This window comes from Mauremys reevesii, linkage group 1 (genome assembly GCF_016161935.1).
Source record: "Mauremys reevesii isolate NIE-2019 linkage group 1, ASM1616193v1, whole genome shotgun sequence".
NCBI classification, from domain to species: Eukaryota; Metazoa; Chordata; order Testudines; family Geoemydidae; genus Mauremys; species Mauremys reevesii.
In genome coordinates, this window is record NC_052623.1 from 42155762 (window position 1) to 42178509 (window position 22748).

Here is a 22748-nt window from a genome sequence, read left to right on the forward strand (position 1 = left end):
GGCTGCTAGGGAAGAGACTGAAATCCAGGACCTCTCTGGTGGCATTCTCAGAAATGCTCCCAGTTCCACACGCAGGGCCAGGTAGGCAGGCAGAGCTTCAGTCTCAATGCATAGATGAGATGATGGTGTAGAGAGCAGGGGTTTAGATTCATTAGGAACCGGGGAAACTTTTGGGATGGGGGGAGTCTATACAGGAGAGATGGGCTCCACCTAAACCAAAGTGGAACCAGACTGCTGGCACTTAACATTAAAAAGGTCGCAGAGCAGTTTTTAAACTAGGAAATGGGGAAAGCCGACTGCTGCAGAGGAGCATGTGGATCTCCTTCTCTTAGAGGAGAGTCTATTGATAGAGATTCTCTAGGTTATAGTCAGGAGCAGAGGATGGAAGAGGATAATGTAAGGGCCAGATCAGACAAGAAACGTTCACATAAGAATCGGACACATAGAAAAGGGCAGACAAATAAACAGTAACAAGTTTTTAAAGTGCTTGTACACAAATTTCTCGATACTTTAAATGACTGCTTCTTGGAGCAGCTGGTATGGGAACCGACAAGGGGAGAGGCAACTCTCGATTTAGTCCTGAGTAGAGCACAGGGGCTCATCCAAGAGGTAACTATAACAGGACCGCTTGGAAATAATGACCATAATATAATAACATTTAACATCACTGTGGTGGGAAGAACATCTGAACAGCCAACACTGTGGCATTTAATTTTAAAAATGGGGAACTATGCAAAAATGAGGGGGTTAGTTAAACAGAAATTAAAAGGTACAGTGACTAAAGTGAAATCCCTGCAAGCTGCATGGATGCTTTTTAAAGACACCATAATAGAGGCCCAACTTAAATGTATACCCCAAATTAAGAAACAGTAAAAGAACTAAAAAAGAGCAACCATGGCTTAACAACCATGTAAAAGAAGCAGTGAGAGATAAAAAGGCATCTTTTAAAAAGTGGAAGTCAGATCCTAGTGAGGTAAATAGAAAGGGGCATAAACACTGCCATATTAAGTGTAAAAATGTAATAAGAAAAGCCAAAGAGGAGTTTGAAGAACGGCTAGCCAAAAACTCAAAAGGTAATAACAAAATGTTTTTTAAGTACATCAGAAGCAGGAAGCCTGCTAAACAACCAGTGGGGCCCCTGGATGATCGAGATACAAAAGGAACGCTTAAAGACAATAAAGAAATTGCGGAGAAACTAAATGGATTCTTTGCTTCCGTCTTCACAGCTGAGGATGTTAGGGAAATTCCCAAACCTGAGCCAGCTTTTGTAGGTGACAAATCTGAGGAACTGTCACAGATTGAAGTGTCACTAGAGGAGGTTTTGGAATTAATTGATAGCTAATGTAACACCAATATTAAAAAGGGCTCTAGAGGTGATCCCGGCAATTACAGACCGGTAAGTCTAACATCAGTACCAGGCAAATTAGTTGAAACAATAGTAAAGAATAAAATTGTCAGACACATAGAACATAAATTGTTGGGCAAAAGTCAACATGGTTTCTGTAAAGGGAAATCATGTCTTGCTAATCTATTAGAGTTCTTTGAAGGGGTCAGCAAACTTGTGGACAAGGGGGATCCAGTGGACATAGTGTACTTAGATTTCCAGAAAGCCTTTGACAAGGTCCTTCACCAAAGGCTCCTATGTAAATTAAGTTGTCATGGGATAAAAGGGAAGGTCCTTTCATGGATTGAGAACTGGTTAAAAGACAGGGAACAAAGGGTAGGAATAAATGGTAAATTCTCAGAATGGAGAGTGGTAACTAGTGGTGTTCCCCAAGGGTGAGTCCTAGGACCAATTCTATTCGTATGCAGATGATACTAAACTGCTTATGATAGTTAAGACCAAAGCAGACTGTGAAGAATTTCAAAAAGATCTCACAAAACTAAGTGACTGGGCAACAAAATGGCAAATGAAATTTAATGTGGATAAATGTAAAGTAATGCACATTGGTAAAAATAACTCCAACTATACATACAATATGATGGGGGCTAATTTAGCTACAACGAATCAGGAAAAAGATCTTGGAGTCATTGTGGATAGTTTTCTGAAGACGTCCACACAATGTGCAGAGGCGGTCAAAAAAGCAAACAGGATGTTAGGAATCGTTAAAAAGGGGATAGAGAATAAGACGGAGAATATATTATTGCCTTTATATAAATCAATGGTACACCCACATCTTAAATACTGCATGCAGATGTGGTCTCTTCTCAAAAAAGATATAGTGGCACTAGAAAAGGTTCAGAGAAGGGCAACTAAAATGATTAGGGGTTTGGAACGGGTCCCATATGAGGAGAGATTAAAGAGGCCAGGACTTTTCAGCTTGGAAAAGAGGAGACTAAGGGGGGATATGATAGAGGTATATAAAATCATGAGTGATGTGGAGAAAGTAGATAAGGAAAAGTTATTTACTTATTCCCATAATACAAGAACTAGGGGCCACCAAATGAAATTAATGGGCAGCGGGTTTAAAACAAATAAAAGGAAGTTCTTCACACAGCACACAGTCAACTTGTGGAACTCTTTGCCTGAGGAGGTTGTGAAGGCTAGGACTATAACAGCGTTTAAAAGAGAACTGGATAAATTCATGGAGGTTAAGTCCATTAATGGCTATTAGCCAGGATGTGTAAGGAAGGGTGTCCCTAGCCTCTGTTTATCAGAGGATGGAGATGGATGGCAGGAGAGAGATCACTTGATCATTACCTGTTAGGTTCACTCCCTCAGGGGTACCTGGCATTGGCCACTGTCGGCAGACAAGATACTGGGCTAGATGGATCTTTGGACCATTCTTATGTTCTTATGACAATGATTGGAAAAATTGGGAGCTGCTGTAGAGAAGGAATGCATAGAGAAGGGTGTGTTAAATATCTCGCTTTTATCACACAAGTATGACTTGGAATCAATTTACAGAAGTTGATGTATAAGACGAGTTATACCATATCTCCTACTTAGGTTAAATGGTCTAGATAATACATAGTCCTGCCATGAGTGCAGGGGTGTGTCCGTCTGTCTGTCTGTCTCTCTCTCTCTCTCTCTCTCTCTATATATATATACACACACACACATCCCATCTGCCAAAGTGTTTGCAACCCCTCCCTTCACTATATATATATATATATATATATATATATATATATATATAAAATAGCTATAGAAAGTCCTGAAACAGATTACAGCCTATAAGTTGTTTTAAGTGCCAAAACAATCTTTGGTTTATTCAATGTTTCACCCGTTAGTCCAAGCAAAAGGTCAGCTTTTTTTGTCACCCCCCCCCTCCCGTTGTTTTGGAATGAATTCCTTAATGTAAGGTATAACAAGGGAAGTCTCACCCCCCAAAAAAATCCTCTTGATAAACTTTGTAAAGGTTATTTAAGCGAAACTGTTTTGTTTTGATATTACAATCAGGCTAGGGGTTCTGCTATAGACCATGAAGTCAGGAGGAAGAAGTCAATGATGCACTTCTAGAACAAATATCCAAAACACAAGACCTGGTAGTAATGGGGCACTTCAGCTACCCAGCCATCTTTTGAAAAAGCAATACAACAAAATGCAAAAATCTAGAATACGTTCTTGGAATGCACTGTGGACAATTTCATGTTTCAGAAGGTGGAAGAAGTAACCAGGAGGAGGAGCTGCAACAATTTTAGACTTGATATTGAATAACAGTGGGGAGTTGGTTGTGAATCTGAAGGTGGAAGGCAACTTGGGTGAAAGTGATCATGAAATGATACATTCATTGATTTTAAGGGAAGGAAGGAATGTGTGAGAGCAGCAGAATAGGGACAATGAACTTAAAAAAATAGACTTTAACAAATTCAGAGAACCAGTAGGTAAGGTCCTACAGAAAGAAAATCTAAGGGAAAAAGGAGTTCCGGAGAACTGTCAATATCTCAATGAGACCATATTAAAGGCACAAGAGCAAACTATCCCAATGAGAAGGAAAGAAAGGAAGAATAGTGAGAAGCCAATATAGCTGTATTTGGAGTTCTTTTATGTCTGGAAATCAAAAAGGAATTCTACAGGAAGTGGAAACAGATTTTTCAGGATGAATACAAAAGAATAGTTAAGTATGGATGGATGGAAAAAAACAGAAAGGTTAAGGCACAAAATGAGTTACACCTAGCAAGGGGCACAAAAGTCAATAAGAGGAGATTTTATAAATATATTAGGAGCAAGAGAAAGACAAAATAAAATGTAGGTCCATTACTTAGCAGGGAAGAAGGGTTAATAGATGACACCAAGAAGGCTGAGGTGTTTGTCTATTTTGCTTCAGTCTTCACTAAAAAGTTTAGTTATACCCAATGCTTAACACAGTACTGAGCAAACTAGTTGAAACTAAATTGTCAGACACAAAGATGAACATAATTTGTTGGGGGAAGAGTCAATTTGATTTATGTAAAGCAAAATCATGCCTCACTAATCTACTAGAATTCTTTGAGAGGGTCAACAAGCATGTGGACAAGGGGGATCCAGTGGATATAGTGTACTTAGATTTTCAGAAAGCCTTTGACAAGGTCCCTCACCAAAGGCTCTTAAGCAAAGTAAGCTATCGTGGGATAAGAGGGAAGGTCCTCATGGATTGGCAACTGGTTAAAAGATAGGAAACAAAGGTTAGGAATGGTCAGTTTTCAGAATGGCTTGTGATGTCCACCAGGGGTCTGTTCAGTCCTATTCAACATATTCATAAATGAGCTGGAAAAACGGGTAAACAGTGAGGTAGCAAAATTTGCAGATGATACAAAACTACTGAAGATATTTATGTCCCAGGCAGACTCTGAAGAGCTACAAAAGGATCTCAAAAAACTGGGTGACTGGGCAACAAAATGGCAGATGACATTCAATGTTGGTAAATGCAAAGTAATGCACATTGGAAAGCATAATCCCAACTATCAATATAAAATGATGGGGTCTAAATTAGCTGTTACCACTCAAGAAAGAGATCTTGGAGTAATTGTGGATAGTTCTCTGAAAACATCCATTCAATGTGCAGCAGCAGTCAAAAAAGCTAACAATGTTGGGAATCATTAAGAAAGGGATAGATAAGACAGAAAATATATTGCCTCTACATAAATCCATGGAACACCCACATGTTGAATACTGCGAGCAGATGTGGTTGCCTCATCTCAAAAAAGAGATACTGGAATTGGAAAAGGTTCAGAAAAGGGAAACAAAAATGATTAGGGGTATGGAACGGCTTCCATATGAGGAGAGATTAAGACTGGGACTTTTCAACTTGGAAAAGAGAAGACTGGGGGGGGATATAATTGAGGTCTAGAAAACCGTGACTGGTGTGGAGAAAGAAAATAAAGAAGTGTTATTTATTCCTCATAACACAAGAACTAGGGGTCACCAAATGAAATTAATAGGCAGCAGGTTTATAACAAACAAAAAGAAGTATTTCTTCACACAACGCACTGTCAATCTGTGGAACTCTTTGCCAGAGGATGTTGTGAAGCCCAAGACAATAACAGGGTTCAAAAAAGAACTAGATAAATTCATGGAGGATAGGTCCATGAATGGCTATTAGCCAGGATGGGCAGGGATGGTTTGCCAGAAGCTGGGAATGAAAGGCAGGGAATTGGATCACTTGATGATTACCTGTTCTGTTCATTTCCTCTGGGGCACCTGGCATTGGCCACTGTTGGAAGGCAGGATACTGGGCTAGATGGATCTTTGGTCTGACCCAATATGGTCATTATATGTTCTGCCATCTCAGACTAATTCCCATTAGTTTGTTTTAGAGGGTTTTTTGCACTGTAGACCCGCTACTAAGAAACATGAAATGATGTTACTCTAGTTCAAAACAAAAAAGAGCCCCCCTCCCACCAGCCCCCTGTTTTCAGGTAGGTTCAGACCAAGGTTAACATTTTCCATTCAGCCCTGCTCTGAAATGTAACTATTCAATAGCTGCTCTGCCTTCATAGCAGCAAATTCCATTGATACACTGTAGGATCTGCTGGGTTTTAGAACTCTGACTGTAACAGTGTGTGTCAAATAGAAGCAAGAAGATAGCATTGGGCAAGTCACTTAACCTTCAGTCTCTTCACTGCTAAAATGGGGGGTAATGCATAGCTAGCTCACAGCGGTACTGCAAGGCTTAATGGACTCGTAATTGTTTTCAAAACATTTTGAAGCTTAAAAGTCCTGGAAGTGATATGTATCGGTTGTAAGCATCCACTTTATATTAGAGTCTGGAAAAAAATCTATAGAAAGAACAAATCGCTATAATATTTGCTGAAGCATTTGGCATAATTTTATTGTATAGAATGTAGGTGTTCTAGAAGAGGGAGAAAAGTAGGGGAGGTTATTATTAGCACATTATGACTGATTCAAACCAGTTTTGGATACTGTTGTAATTTGTTTTTATAGAGGAGAGAATCATGCAGCACATTTGTGTTTTACATGCAGATTTCTTGTTTAGTCAGCTCTAACTGCTGAAATTATAGCTCCATATCATATCAAATTGAAGTAGAGCAAAATAGTATTCTAATGAATAGGAGCAAAATTATCATTCAGAATTGTTACCCATTGGGAGATTACAAGGTGAGTTTAATGGTGTTATAAATGTCCCTGACTTGAAGTCTGTTTCATTTAAAGGTAATGGATTAGGGGTTGGTGTTTCCTGGATGTTTCCATGGGGTAGCTGTGAGAATTCACATGGATCATGTTGTGATGCAATAAACTGGAAACCTAAAAAAAAAATTGAAATATAGGTCAGAAAAATCTGAGAGGTAATATAGATATTGTTTAAACTAACTGTCCCACAGTCACACTTTGACCTATCATAATTCCTTTCTCTTTACAATATTCATACATTGTAACTTTAAAAAAAACATATAACACTGTTTTAAAATATCAAAGATTAAACTCAGAAACTCAGCACACTTGAACAACCCTGCTTAAAAAGTTCTGTTTGTGTTAGCGAGATTGAGGAAATTAGAGTGAACAAAAACAACTTTAGGAAACATGCTTTGCTAGCAGTGCTTTATTTTTTCTTTTATCCTGTACCACTGTTAAAAAAAAAATCAAATGCAAATACAGTCTAATTTTCCAACAATGAAAGAGATTCCCTTTTTCTCCCCCGCAAGAATAAACTGTGGGCCAAATTCTACTTTCCCAGTAGAGTAACTCATTAGTAAATCTATAGAACTCAACAGAGTTATTCTGGATTTACACAGTGCAAATGAGAGCAGAATTTGGCCCTTTATTTGTATCTTGGCCTTCTTTTGACGTGTCCCACCACCCTTCAATCTTCTGTGAGATAGTGCATATTAGTACAGCCCAGGCCACTGCATAATGTCTAAATAGAGTGTCATTGTGAGAGCTGCTTTGTCAAGATGGCCAATAAACAGAAGAGTGGTTCTTGCCTGACTTAACTAAGGCTTTGTCTACACACAACGGTTTCACAGATTTAACTAAAATTGTTTAAAATCAATTTTGTTGAATCAATTGAAACACCTGTGAGGGCACACATCAGCTTATAACTGGTTTATATCAATTTAACTTTGGATTCCCTGCTGCTTCAGCAACTGTGTTGTCTGTCACTGGAGCAGTGGTAGCATAACTGAAATATTTTTACATTGTTTTCTCTGATGACAGCATTACTGTTAATTAAAAATACTCAAGGCTTTTTATTTGCATTGTACAATCATTTTAATATTAGACATCAATTTTAGTAAATTACATTAAAACCCCCCACAATCCTGAGTTCTACCAGAATCAGTGGAAAAATCAATTTTTGTATACATTCCATTGCACTATCCAATGTCTCTTTACTAATGGCTAGATAATGCTGCCAGTACTAAAATGTCCTTGTAATTTCTAAACATTATAGATGACAATTTCCTAACTCAAAAAGTGTTGCAGCCATCACTGGAGGATTCTATATTAGACTTTGTCCTAGCAAATAAAAAGGAACCGATTACCAAACTAAATGTTAATGTAGCTTAGGTACAAGTGATTATGACTTGATCGCATTTATATTGTGCAAGCAGACCAGTAATATATATACAGAATGGGAAGAGACTGTCTAGGAAGGAGTATGGCAGAAAGGGATCTAGGGGTTATAGTGGACCACAAGCTAAATATGAGTCAACAGTGTGATGCTGTTGCAAAAAAAGCAAACATGATTCTGCGATGCATTAACAGGTGTGTTGTGAGCAAGGCACGAGAAGTCATTTTTCCTCTCTACTCTGCGCTGGTTAGGCCTCAACTGGTGTATTGTGTCCAGTTCTGGTCACCTCATTTCAAGAATTATGTGGAGAAATTGGAGAGGGTCCAGAGAAGAGCAACAAGAATGATTAAAGGTCTTGAGAACATGACCTATGAAGGAAGGCTGAAAGAATTGGGTTTGTTTAGTTTGGAAAAGAGAAGATTGAGATAGGACATGATAGCAGTTTTCAGGTATCTAAAAGGGTATCATAAGGAGGAGGGAGAAAACTTGTTCATCTTAGCCTCTAAGGATAGAACAAGAAGCAATGGGCTTAAACTGCAGCAAGGGAGGTTTAGGTTGGACATTAGGAAAAAGTTCCTAACTGTCAGGGTGGTTAAACACTGGAATAAATTGCCTAGGGAGAGTGTGGAATCTCCAACTCTGGAGATATTTAAGAGTAGGTTAGATAAATGTCTATCAGGCATGGTCTTGACAGTATTTGGTCCTGCCATGAGGGCAAGAGACTGGAATCGATGACCTCTCGAGGTCCCTTCCAGTCCTAGAATCTATGAATACTTGGTGCTTTAATAGGGCCAATTTCACAAAGCTGAAAACAATTATGAGCTATCAGCTGAGAGGAAGAATTTAAATAGAAAAATGTGAATGATATTTGGGAATTATTTAAGAACATCTTACTAGAGACCCCAAAAGCCACAATCCCGCCACTGAGGAAGAAGGCTGTGCTGGTTAAAAAACAACCTGGTTTAGAGGGGAAGTGAAGACAGCTATAGAAAATAACATACAACAAATGGAAGAAAGGGAAAGTTGATAGTAATGAATATAAATCAGAAGTTAGGAATTGCAGAAAATTGATAAGGGAAGCCAAGGGACAAAAGGAGAATTCCATGGGCAGCAGACTTAAGGACAATAAGGAGTTTTAAAAATATATTGGGAACAAAAATAATATTGACAATGGTACTGATCCAGTACTAGATTGAAATGGTAGAATTATCAATAATAATTCAGAACAGGCAGAGGTGTTCAACAAATATTTGTTCTGTATTTGGGGAAAAAACAGATGATGCACTCTCATCATCTGGTAATAATAAAACTCTTTCCATTCCACTAGTATCACTGGAAAATGTTAAACAGAAGTTAGATATTTTTATATCAGCAGGTCCAGATAACTTGCATCAAAGAGTTTTAAAGGAGCTGGCTGAGGTGCTTGCTGCACCATTAATGCTTATTTTCACTAAATTTTGGAGCACTGGGGAAGTTCAAGAAGACTGGAAGAAAGCTAAAGTTGTGCCAATTTTTAAAAAGGATAATTATAGGCCAGCCAGTCTGACATCAATACCAGGCAAGATAATGGAGCACCTGATACCGAACTCAATTAACAATCAGCTAAAGGAGGGTAATGTAATTAATGCAAATCAACATGGTATCAACTAACTTGATATCTTTTTTTGATGAGATTACAAGTTTGGTTGATAAAGGTAATGATGTTGAAGTAGTATTTAAACTTCTGTAAGCTGTTTGCCCATGGGTGGTGGGTATAATAGGCCTTCCGTGGCACAGTCACTGCTGCCGGATGCCAGTTGCGGGTTTGGTGGGGGAAATTTTTGTTTATTATCATGCCCCATGCAGGTTCCAGGGTGGCTGAGGAGACAGTATGTGTTACTCAGCTTCCTGGGTTCATCAAATTACATTAAAATCTCCCTGGACTCCAAGGAGATTACTGATGAACTCAGAAACCTGAGTAGCAGATAGCACCTCCCAAGCTGCCCTGGAACCTGCATGACACATATCAAAAGCTCAGTTTCTTCCAGAAGAGAGAAGAGCTTTTGAATTTTCCTGCAGGGCGGCTTGGGCTCTGGGGAGGGGAGGCACGGCTGTGGCAGGTTGGGGGTGGGGTTCAGGGCTTCACCTGACCCAGGACTCCTCCTAGAACTGGAAGTGTTAAATATGGATATAGCCCAAGTACCACACACAGTATAATACCTAAGCCCATACAGAACACACACACACCTTTGTCTGGTTGTCAGCTCCCACCTAACAACTACAGCCAAGAATATGGTCCTAAAATATACTGGGTGCACGTATATTATATGTATTAGTGACGGAGTCACATATCAGCAATAACCCACATTAATAAATTAAAATAAATCTTACTACATCATCCCGAGAGATTCTGTTTTGTGTATTTTTAGTTTAAAATAGTAAAGTATTCCCTTGAGTCTTTCAAATGGATAAATGAAGTATACAAGAATCTTCCACACTGGAACACTTGGAAAGCACAGCTCTTAAAACCAGGCCTTCCTTGGATAGTAAGGTCTTTGGGTCAGGGCCTGTCTTTTTTGTTCTGTATTTGTACAGTGCCTAGCACAGTAAAGTCCTGATCAGCAACTGGGGAATCCCAGGCACTACTATAATGCAAATAAATAATATGCCTGTGAACCAACATATCTGGTAGGTCTAATTTTAGGTTTACTGGCCTGCTAATACCAGAGAAAAAACATGTAAAAAAGATAAACTAAATTATTGCATATAAAACCTGATTGTAAAAAGACGCAGGCATTACTAATAAAGAGGAGGCAGAAATTCAATTTTAAAAAGACTAGAGAGACCAGAACTTGTTTATTTGCTCAAAGATGAGCACTGCTGATGTTTGGAGAAATGTTAACAAATCAGATTGTAGCAGCAAATGTGTAAATCATAATTGGTTACAGTTGAGTTTAATAAAAAGGGTTTGACTTTGAAAAGGCTATTCGTATTTTCTGGAACTCTACATTCCATTTTCCTTTTCACATATTAGGTTAAAAATAACTTACACTTTTGATATTCATAACAAAGATCACCAGATCTTGATGATACTGATAAATATACTGATTTCTTGGTAAATTTGCATGATTGGAAATTAGAAAGGATATTTTTGCCTGGAAGCTAAGGATAGTGGATATGGAAAAAATAATTGACACAATAAACATGGAACATAGCTGCAATTTTTAAAGTAATTTTTGAGAGCAAAATTGTGTTTGAAGCCATTTACCACAACTATAGTTGGCGCCACTTACCCTGGTAGTTAGCTGATGAGTTGCTTGTTGCAATTTCTTTCCACTGGCTAATATATCTAAGCACATTAAGTAAACACACATTCAGTTTAAGGTACAATTAACAAAATCCTGGAAACTAAACACAAGTTTAATCTTTTGAGAAGTTAACTTTTTGAAAGCTGAAACATTTCCAAGAAGAGATCAAGGCCACAGTACAGAACAATGGAGGGAGAAGATTTAAAATGGGAGAAGCTGGGGCTGATCAAGGCTCTATTATAGATAATAAAATCCTTCTGAAGGGAAAGAAAACAAACAAAAAAACCACATACTTACTCTTCAAAGTTAAGTGCATTTGTCCATTCCAACAGTTCATCCACTTCCCATTCCATTACATTGTCTGTTCCTCCTTTCTCAACAGCATTGACGATGCCTTCTGCACTTCTCTGAATTAAGATTGCAGTGGTAGGGTCCTCAGTTTTGACCCGCAAGCTTCCTGCATAATACCTAATAGTGAAACAAGAATATATTATTGCAGGTTGCTTGAAACAGTTATATTTTCTGACGCTAAGGGGCACTATATCCCAACATATTGTCTTATTCTAGCAGAACCAACTAAGGATAACATGGGTGGTCTGTGAATGGAAATATTATGTAGCTTAGTCATTATTAACTTTGATTTAATGGTGACATAGTAAGGAGGGGAAGAGAATCAAGTATGTGTGTACACAATTTAAATATAGATTCTATTTTTTTCTTTTATCATTTTAATATCAAATATATTAGACTTTTTAATCCCAAATGATCCTCAAAGCATTTTACAAAATGATATAACAGTTATGTAGGCATCACCTTCTCCACCACCATATAGAGTGACTTCTGTTCAGCATGGATTCACCAAGGGCAAGTCATGCCTGACTAACCTAATTGCCTTCTATGATGAGATAACTGGCTCTGTGGATGAGGGGAAAGCAGTGGATGTGCTATTTCTGGACTTTAGCAAAGCTTTTGATACAGTCTCCCACAGTATTTTTGCCAGCAAGTTAAAGAAGTCTGGGCTGGATGAATGGACGGTAAGGTGGATAGAAAACTGGCTAGATGGTCAGGCTCAACGGGTAGTGATCAATGGTTCCATGTCTAGTTGGCAGCCGGTATCAAGTGGAGTGCCCCAAGGGTCGGTGCTGGGGCCAGTTTTGTTCAATATCTTCATTAACGATCTGGAGGATGGTGTGGACTGCACCCTTAGCAAGTTTGCAGATGACACTAAACTGGGAGGAGTGGTTGATATACTGGAGGGTAGGGATAGGATACAGAGGGACCTAGACAAATTAGAGGATTGGGCCAAAAGAAATATGATGAGGTTCAACAAGGACAAGTGCAGAGTCCTGCATTTAGGACGGAAGAATCCCATGCACTGCTATAGACTAGGGACCGAATGGCTGGGCAGCAGTTCTGCAGAAAGGACCTAGGGGTTACGGTGGACGAAAAGCTGAATATGAGTCAACAGTGTGACCTTGTTGCCAAGAAGGCTAATGGCATTTTGGATTGTATAAGTAGGGGCATTGCCAGCAGATCGAGGGATGTGATCATTCCCCTCTATTCAGCACCGGTGAGGCCTCATTTGGAGTACTGTGTCCAGTTTTGGGCCCCATACTACAAGAAGGATATGGATAAATTGGAGAGAGTCCAGCGGAGGGCCACAAAAATGATTAGGGGGCTGGAGCACATGACTTACGAGGAGAGGCTGAGGGAACTGGGATTGTTTAGCCTGCAGAAGAGAAGAATGAGGGGGGATTTGATAGCTGCTTTCAACTACCTGAAAGGGGGTTCCAAAGAGGATGGATCTAGACTGTTCTCAGTGGTAGAAGATGACAGAACAAGGAGTAATGGTCTCAAGTTGCAGTGGGAAAGGTTTAGGTTGGACATTAGGAAAAACTTTTTCACTAGTAGGGTGGTGAAGCACTGGAATGGGTTACCTAGGGAGGTGGTGGAATCTCCTTCCTTAGAGGTTTTTAAGGTCAGGCTTGACAAAGCCCTGGCTGGGATGATTTAGTTGGGTTTGGTCCTGCTTTGAGCAGGGGGTTGGACTAGATGACCTCCTGAGGTCCCTTCCAACCCTGAGATTCTATGATTCTGGGTTTTTTAAACAGTATACCACACCATACACAACAATTTGTACACTGGATATACAACTGAAACAGAGATCTTGCCAGAGGTGACCATTTCAGGCATATGAGAGGGTCAAAAAATGACCTAACTGCTAGAAGAAGCTACTTTTATAAATATTTCCCTAAAATTTTAAAGCACCTGTCTTGACCCTGTACGTTAATGATGTCAGGACTATGCCTGTGAGAAGGATAATTTAGTAGTAGCCTAGAATAAATGAGTAGATGAAAACCTGAGTGTCCCATTTATATTATATATTCTTAGTTCTTGTCTTTGGGAAATTATTCCCCTTTGTTTAGGAAGGAGGATACTTGCAAGAACACACATGGGCCGACTTGCCTCTTCCTCTCAAAAGAATACGTCATTCTTCATGCCTGCCCCACCTCCCAGTAATATAGGGAGAAAGAAATCACAAGGAAAAACTGATTTTTGTTGTTAAAGAAAACATTGTTAAACACCACAAACAATCCAACTATTTTAGGCTTATTGAAATTCTTTGGGCATCACACTTCGAAATGATTTGCAAGCTCTTTGTGTTGAGTAATGTTATGATATTATATAAATGGAAGTAACTTTAAAAAGTATACTACAAAGACAGTTGTGTGTCCCTTTGCCTTTTACATATAAGAATGCCATTTGAATTATATATCAGGTCAGAACGGGACAAAAGCTGAACTTCAACAATTTTCAAAATAGAGCTGTATTTCTTTCTTCTATCTCTGTAGGCTTATTCCTTTCTCTGGCAAATTCCCATTGACTTCAACAGACCTGAAGAAGAGCTCTGTGTAAGCTCGAAAGCTTGTCTCTCTGACCAACAGAAGGTCCAATAAAAGATATTACCTCCCACACCTTGTCTCTCCAAGGAAAGTTTTGCCTGAGTAAGGAATGAAGCCTATGTTATGCAGGAAGTCAGGCTAGTGGAACTGATCGTAGAGATTTCTCTGACCCTTAGAATCTGTGAATATGTTACCATTTAAAACTCATACCTCTGCATGCTATATTTTTTCTAATAGATTAATTTTGTAGTAATCTTTAAAATAAAATGAATGTCCAGTTAAATGACACCCAGTGGTATGCCTGTTTGGTGATGGAGGCACTTGGGATTGCATTTGTGTACTTTTTATACATGTCCACCTGATCCTGAAACAACGGTTAATGCCAAGGAATAATTTGTTTTCTCTCTTCAGAAAACAGACTATAGCATTTGGCCTACTCAAGCAGGGGTTATAAAAATATAACTGTTTGTCCTGGGAGCCACAACTTTTCTTCCATTATGCTAGCATTAGAGATGATTGCTCTATCTGCCTTCCTAAACTTAACATGGTTTAATGTAGATGTTAAATAATATAGAGGTGAAGATTTTGTGTGATTCCACTGGTCAGGACCTTGGCGGTGGATAAACAGTTGCCCATAGGTAGCTATTGGTTTGTTCTAAAAGGAAGGACCTGAGTTATTTCAGGGTGTGACCTTCTAACCCTGCAGGTTCTTGGAGGCTGAACTAGAGAGCTTAGTGATCAACAGTAACAAATGTCAGAGAGGTCCAACAGGATGAGCATGGATGTTCTTTCCTTATCTATGGTCCGAAGAATGTCATTAACAGAGCAACAAGTGATGTGTCTGTACTGTGGCCTGGTCTGAAGCCTGACTCAGATGGAGCCAGGATTCTGGCAATTGATAGGAGCCACTGGAGACTGTTTTTTGCTAGCTTCTTAATTCGTTTGCTGAAAGCAAGGAGGCTAGACACTGGCCATAGCTGCAAGGTCTTGAGTGTCGAGTTTTTTTGGTTCTGGTTAGACTATTGCCCTTCTTAGGCTGCATGGTAGATTTCTCTTATTAAATGAACTATTGGCAATCTCAGTTAGGAATGCTCCATGGTATGCCATACAAACCTACCATATAGCAACAGCAGTTGTCCTTGTCACAGATGGTGACCCTGCTTGCACTTAGTGATTCATTAACTACTGTTTGTGTGTATAGGTTGGTGTCTTGGAATGAAGGTGTTATGTTTCTGATCTTGTTCTCAGCTTGTTCCCGGTGGCTTATACAGCCATTCCAGATATGGGTGATCTTCTCTGGGAAACAAGATGAAAATTCCTGGGAGCAGGAGATGCTATATTCTAGAGATGATGGGGCAGTGATCTACAAGCAGAAGAGGAAGCTGCCTATATGTGGAGTTCCTCTTTTCTGAATAGAACTGGGAAGAACTATCACTCTCTATGATGCTGTCTTTATGCTCCTAGATTTTTTTGCGGAAATCCACATGACAGATAGTACAGCCCAATGTCACATCACCTCCTTCTGCATTGCCTCCACAGCCCCCAGTGCATAGCTGCAGAGGGATATAACCATTAAAATAATAGCTCCTTAGGAGCTATCCATTCTCAGATATAGAAGAGGCAATATCCTGCTGCCTCAAATGGAACTAGCTCCATTTGGAAGTTCAGCAGGACTTGGTAGTGATATACAACTTAATTACTTATACACAGTTACATGGTGTTTTAAGATAATTTAGCCATGAAAGCTAATGATTTCTGAAAAGACCCATAACCAGAATACTACTCTAATCATGCCCAGAAACATAAGTCTGAAAATTGCATCAACTCACATTTTTGTCATCCATTCAATTTTTCTCCTTTTTCTTCTCCGGTCAATGTCTTGTTTCCTCTTCAGCTTAGAGTAATGGAATTCCTTTTCCTTTGTGTTGTCCTCAGCAGTTACAGGATCTATAGTCCTCCAAAACTACTGGCAAATGTGATGTATCGTTTGGACTAGTTTCACAAAAACACCATTACTGATTTTCTTCCTCTCTACACCCCTGGGCATGTCTTCTCATTTATAAATCCCATGATTGGTCCTTTACATTGAGAATAATTAAAGATTTACCCCTTGCCTGTTTTGCTTATCTGTTCAGCATAAGATACATTATCTTATCAGTAACTTGAAAGACTCAAGGCTAAACATGCAAGGAGTATATTTTCTCTTGCAAATATTAATTCAATGGTAATTGCTCCTTGCCTTGGTAAATTTCTGCATAAAAAGAATGCTGATTCTTTGATAGCTGATACTCTGTTTAATATAGTGGAGAGAAAAATCTCATGGATAACATACTGAGAAGTAATATAATAATGTATAAAAAACAAATAATGGCCAAACACAGATTAGGTTTCTCTGAGAAGCTCCAGGACTGTTACTCAGAGGCTACCACTAGACAGGCTTAGGCATAGGGATAGACGTAATAGGGAAGAGGGAGGAAGTAAGCAGAATGATTTTATGCCTAGAATAAGAGAACATGAGTCAGAAGTCTGATGCCTATTCCCTACACCGCCACTGACTCTCTGTGACCTATGCAAGTCACTTAACTTCTTTGTCCCTCAGTTTCCTCATTTGTAAAATAGAGATAGTAACACTTGCCCACTTTTGTAAAGTACTTGGAGATCTTTGGATGAAAGGTGTCACTATGTATATGCAAAGTCTTATTATTATCGAAGGAAAGGGTTACCTACATTTCCATAACTACTGTTCTTCAAGATGTGTTGCATATGGCCTTTCCACTATAGGTGTGTGTACATCTCGTGCACAAATGTCGGAGATTTTTCCCCTCAGCAGTACCCGTTGGGGTGCCCTCCTGTTGCTGTGCACAACCGCATGCTGATGTAAGAGGGCGGAGCTGCTCCTGACCTCCCTCGGTTCCTTCATACTGGATGTACTCTGATATAGAGGGGAAGGCGGATGGGTCATGGAATAGACGTGTCACACATCTCAAAGAACAACTGTTATAGAAAGGTACGTCACCATTTCTTCTTCAAGTGACTACACATGTCAATTCCACTCGTGTTGATTGGTGAAGGATCTGCTCAGCTGATCTGCCAGTGTGTTTAGCTTCCCTGGAAGGGAAACAGTTTTGAGGTGAATTGAGTGGGTTATGTAGAAGTCCCAGGGGTGAACTGCCTCCTGGCAGAGCTGGATTGACCATGCCCCTCCTTGATTGTTTATATAAAATATAATCACTGAGTTGTCTGTCATATTCCACAGACTCCCCCACCCCCCATGTAGGGGAGGAAGATTGAGCAGGCTAGACCTTGCTTTTAACTCCCTGACATTTATGTGAGCCTCTAGGTCCAGAGGTGACCAGAGTCCTTGAGTTTTCAGGGATCTAATATGAGCTCCCAAACCTAGAGATGATGCGTCTGTGACTAGAGTGAGTGTTGGCAGTGTTGGAAAGAAGGGAACGCCCACACAAACTTTTAGAGGCTCTGTCCACCAATCCAGAGACAACAGGACTAGCTCTGGCACTTGAACCACCTTGTCCAAGTGGTGATGATTCGGGGCAAATACTGATGCTAGCTATGTCTGTAGTATCCTGAGTCGCAGTCTGGTGTATTGTACTACATAGATATATGCTGCCATGTGACCTAACAGGCTGAGGTACTTGCATGCTGTTGGGAGTGAGTAAGCTTTCATTTGAAGTACTAGGTTCTGAATGGTTTCAAACCTGATTTGTGGAGTTGAGGACTGCTCCAATAAATTCTATTGTTTGTACAGGCATCAGTACTGATTTTTCTCCACTCCCTAAGAGCTCCAGAGCACTGAATATGGATAGAACCGTGGATGTGCTGGAGAGGACTTGAGATTCTGATTGATCTCTGATCAACCAATCATCCAGGTATGAGAACACATGGACACCTAATTTTTGAATATGAGCTACTACCATTGTCATGCACTTTGTGAATATCTGAGGAGCAGCTGCCAGGCGGAACAGACATACTCAGAACTGATAGTGTCAACCATTCACCACAAACCTGAGAAACTTTCTATGGTTGGGACATATTGTGATATGGAAGTAAGCATCCCTCAAGTCAAGGGCATCAAACTAGTCTCCTTATTCCAGGGAAAGGATAATTGTCACTAAGATAACCAGGCGGAATTTTATTTTCTTCAGCAATTTGTTCAATTCTCTTACATCTAAGATGGGCCTGAGGCCTCCTTTGACTTGGGGATCAGGAAATAATGGAAATAAAAGCCTTGTACTCTGAGGCCAAACAGTGCTTACTCTATGGCCCCTCTCTGAAGAAGAGATTGAACCTCCCACTGAAGGGCAATACCTGGTGAGAGTGGTCCCTGAAGAGGGACGGGATGTGGATGGAGGGTTGAAGTAAACTGGATGGCATACCCTCAATCCACCATGCTTAACACCTACTGGTCTAATGTTATATAGGTTGAAGCACTTAGGAAGTGGGAAAAGTGACTGGTAAATAAAAAAGGAGGACCAGACAGAAATGAGGAGACTGGTATACTGTCTTCAACAACCCCATCAAAATGCCTGCTTGGAAGAGGCGGCTCGACAGGACGAGCTAAAGGAGTGGAGAAGTGGAGTATGATAGAATAATAGGATTAGAGAAGATGTCTGATGGTGTCACATTGAATGATTCATGTCACTATACAGTGTATTAGAAATTATTTAAATGTTGTGTATCATATCTGAAAAAGAATTCTGTTCATTAGTGCAGCCCTGTGGTTGCTCTAACTTGCCAGCTCAGACTCAGAACAGAGAAGACAGAAAGATGGCTTAGACCTGCCTTTACCTCCACAAGCCTTCATATACCAAGTAATCCAGCCCTAAATCATCTGTTGATTGATACTTGAAATGGAGTTATACTGTTCATAGTCATTCTTGGGATCCAAATAATTCCCTGAATAATTTATTAAATTCTGTAATTACCCTGTGTTATGTTTGTACAAACCTTTCACCTTTAAAAATATTACCAATTATTTCCAAAAGAATTTAACAAAACATAAATGGCTTAATTTTAACATAACATAATTTCAGTATGTTTTATATTTCAAGCTATTAGTATTAGAGAAAAGTACATTGACTCCTCTCGCAGATTTTTAATCCAAACAAAATTATACCTTCATATGGAGAAGTATGAAATTGTATTTTAATATTTAAGTATTATATTGTACTTTAATAAGCAGGTTTATTTCATATTCAGCACAAGATCTTATAGTACAGTACTTATGATAATTTAATCATATTCTATTGTTCAGTGACCTGGTGATGAGGAACATGTTATAAATAAATGATCATGATATTATTATAACATCTCACAGGGAGTGACTATTACCAAAGGTCATTATTTCAAATGGAAATAAAGATCCCACACATTATGAAGTGATCCATATAGTGAGTGAAATTAAATCTCCATAATGTGTAGGTTATGTAAGAAAAAGAAGTTAACGTTTTAAAGAAAAAATGTAAATGCTGTTGTTTGCTTACTCTGATTGAAAGAAGTCTCCAACCGTTATTCTCCACACGCTTGTACCAGCCACTGTGGTCATCTTTCCAAATCTTTCCATGAATAGCCTCTGGCACCAGCTGTTTGTTTGTTGGCTTTGAATAATCTTTAGGGCTGTTAGCACACATATCCACAATGGGTCTATGAGTGAATATTTTGTAATATATACTTGGAGGATATTTAGTCTGTAAAGAAATATCACACTTGAAAGTGAAAGATCCAGCTAGTGACAGTGTCTCTTATAAACAAATGTTCCTACTTTTTAAAAAAATTGTCAGATTAATACCTTGTCTTACTCTGTTGACATAAATGGGTTTACAAAAGCCATGAAACTGTTCTTTACCCATTTCAAAGTAGTTTAACACCATACAGGATAGGCTGAAATTGGAAGATTTGATTGGCTGATTACAATTCTGAGTGAAATTAAAGATTCAGTCCTCAACTCAGTGAAATCAGAGGGAGTTTTGCCATTAACTCTAAGGGAGTTCTTTGCAAGGTCTTTGGTGTGTTGCCACAAGCATACACAACATTTATGAGCATTTATTGTTTCTCCTATAATGTTTATTTTTCTGAACTGAATGGGGGAAGTTTATTGGGAAGAGAAATGGAATTGAAAAATATTTAAAAATGGAAAGTTAAGTGTGCACAGTAGCTAGAACAGGGACTGAGAGTCTGTATTTGTGAGTTGTACTTCCAGGTACACTGCAAACTTGCTGTGTGAATTAAGTAAGTCATATAACCTTTCTTTTCATCAGTTTTCCTGTCTGTAAAATAGAGATCATAATTTACTTCTCTCAGATGTCTATTCTGAGGATTCGCTGGTCTTTGTAAAGCAATTTGATAGCCTCAGATAAAAGGTGCTAGTACATGAAAATTAATACTTTTACTTAATGGACCTTACTGATGATCTAAAGATGAGAAAATACATTAATAAATTAGATTATAACCTGTAATAATTTCTGCAGTGAAACTAATTTAACTGCTTGGATGGCTAAATAGATTTTAAAGAACTGAGAGGGTGTTTTTTTTTTTGTTGGTTTGATTTCAAGCAACCCACTCTCTCAGTCACAGATGCTGTAATTTCATTGACAAGTCCTGGTCCATCTGGTATGTTCTCAATTGAAGTATATAGATTAGCAGCCCTGTTTCCATAGTCCAAATTGCTTAGTAGTAAATAGATGAGAAAGGGAAAAATTCTGTCTAACCCATGATTTTTCTTCCTGAATGCCCATTGTGAAGACTGACATGGAGGTGATGGAGTATAAACTGACAACCTGTGAGGGAGTTAAAGAACTTTCAAAGAGGAATAATAGGTAATTAAAGCATACGTTCCCTTCCTCTGCTAATATTATTTTTTAAATGGAAAATGGTATGATGAAAGATTATCATGTATGTCTCTCTAACACTAGAGATGGAAACCTAGAAACATAAGGTCATGTTGGACAGTCTTGTAAATATATTGCAAATACGATAGCTTAAAATGCTAGGACAGTTCTGATTAAAATAACCATTTTTCAAATTTATATTTTGTCATGGTGCTAATGTTTGGTAAGTAAAGAAAAGAATGTGTTGGCTCCATAATTCCAATCTAAAAACTTCATCCACCTCCACGCTTGCTTTCACTGAACTGGATAATCTTGTAAGTAATCAATCAGCTCAGCACCTTGATCTCTACACTGTGCCTTCCACCAGAGAGCAAACTGTTGCTCTGATGTTTTATTAATATCATATGTCATCAAGGTAAGGTTTACTAATGATGTATTATTCACAAGTTGTTATTAGCCAGGGAAGAGTAGGTCAGAAGCAGAAACCAAATAATTACAGGGTAGAAGTCTGCCAAATACAATTTACTAGAAATTGCTAGCCAGGCAGCAGGGAAGAATATTAACAATAAATCAGCTTCTTTCCAGCTATATCAAGTGCTGTAGCAATAGATTTACAATCCTGTATTAGATATTTTGAAAGCAGGAGATTCTTACACAGGGCTTTTGCTATTCCAGAGTGACTGTTCATTTGTATAATACTAATAGGCAAATACTTAAGGCCAAAATCTAAGCAGACTCTTGGGTCAAAATTTTCAAACTAAATCCATATTTAGTCACTTAAATAAAGGCTTGGGGTGAAATCCTGGCCCCATTAAAACCAATGGAAAAACTCCTGTTGACATCAATAAGTCCAGGACTGCACCCCTGATTATCAAATCCAGAGCAATGAGAGCACCCACAAGTGCAACTGAAAATTCAGACCATTTAATCAGGTGCTTAAGAATGGATTTAGGAGGCTAATTTAGAACATAAGAACATAAGAATGAGTATCCTGTCTACCGACAGTGGCCAATGCCAGGTGCCCCAGAGGGAGTGAACCCAACAGGCAATGATCAAGTGATCGCTCTCCTGCCATCCATCTCCATCCTCTGATGAACAGAGGCTAAGGACACCATTCTTACCCATCCTAGCTAGTAGCCATTTATGGACTTAGCCACCATGAATTTATCCAGTCCTGTTTTAAACATTGTTATAGTCCTAGCCTTCACAACCTCCTCAGGCAAGGAGTTCCACAAGTTGACTGTGTGCTGTGTGAAGAACTTCCTTTTATTTGTTTTAAACCCGCTGCCCATTAATTTCATTTGGTGACCCCTAGTTCTTGTATTATGGGAACAAGTAAGCACTCTGGTTATAAAATACTAACCTTGCTAGTTTGTTAGAATACAATTAATATAAGTCCATTAAGTTGTGATTACCTAGATATAGAATGAATGTCAATATTTCAATATTCTTTAAAACACTACTTACACCACCTAGTCTGAATCGGACATAAACACCTGCTGCAGCATCTAGTAACTCTGCCTGCAAGAAGAAAAAGACATTAATCCACAATGCTTCCAAATCAAGACAGAAAGATACAGTAATGGACAGTTAAATAATTTAGTTCGTCATACATAAAGATGTGTTTAGATTCTTCTGACATAAGTCCAATAACATATCAATAGAGATGCACACAATATAAATAGGTTGATATTTTATTCTTATGGAAGTGCCGTGTTTTCTAGATGAAAAAGACTTTCATCTATAAATTGAAATATGTAA

The 22748-nt window shown here is 38.8% G+C and overlaps 2 protein-coding genes across 11 annotated transcripts in view; one reads left to right on the top strand and one right to left on the bottom strand.

Moving 5' to 3' along the window:
- ATM (ATM serine/threonine kinase) overlaps positions 1 to 16936 on the top strand; it is a 134493-nt gene extending 117557 nt beyond the window's left edge. The window contains exon 65 of the mRNA XM_039526744.1: positions 16924 to 16936. The gene's annotated coding sequence lies outside the window, so the exon portion shown is untranslated. The remainder of the gene's footprint in view (positions 1 to 16923) is intronic.
- C1H11orf65 (chromosome 1 C11orf65 homolog) overlaps positions 6247 to 22748 on the bottom strand; it is a 29197-nt gene continuing 12695 nt past the window's right edge. For all 10 annotated transcript variants that reach the window (XM_039526882.1, XM_039526842.1, XM_039526860.1 and 7 more), the window contains 6 exons: positions 22455 to 22508; positions 19644 to 19847; positions 15972 to 16105; positions 11537 to 11707; positions 11225 to 11280; positions 6247 to 6688 (listed from right to left, as the gene is read on the bottom strand). In XM_039526882.1, the coding sequence (XP_039382816.1) occupies positions 6507 to 6688; positions 11225 to 11280; positions 11537 to 11707; positions 15972 to 16105; positions 19644 to 19847; positions 22455 to 22508 (801 nt within the window). In that variant the 3' untranslated portion in view covers positions 6247 to 6506. The remainder of the gene's footprint in view (positions 6689 to 11224; positions 11281 to 11536; positions 11708 to 15971; positions 16106 to 19643; positions 19848 to 22454; positions 22509 to 22748) is intronic.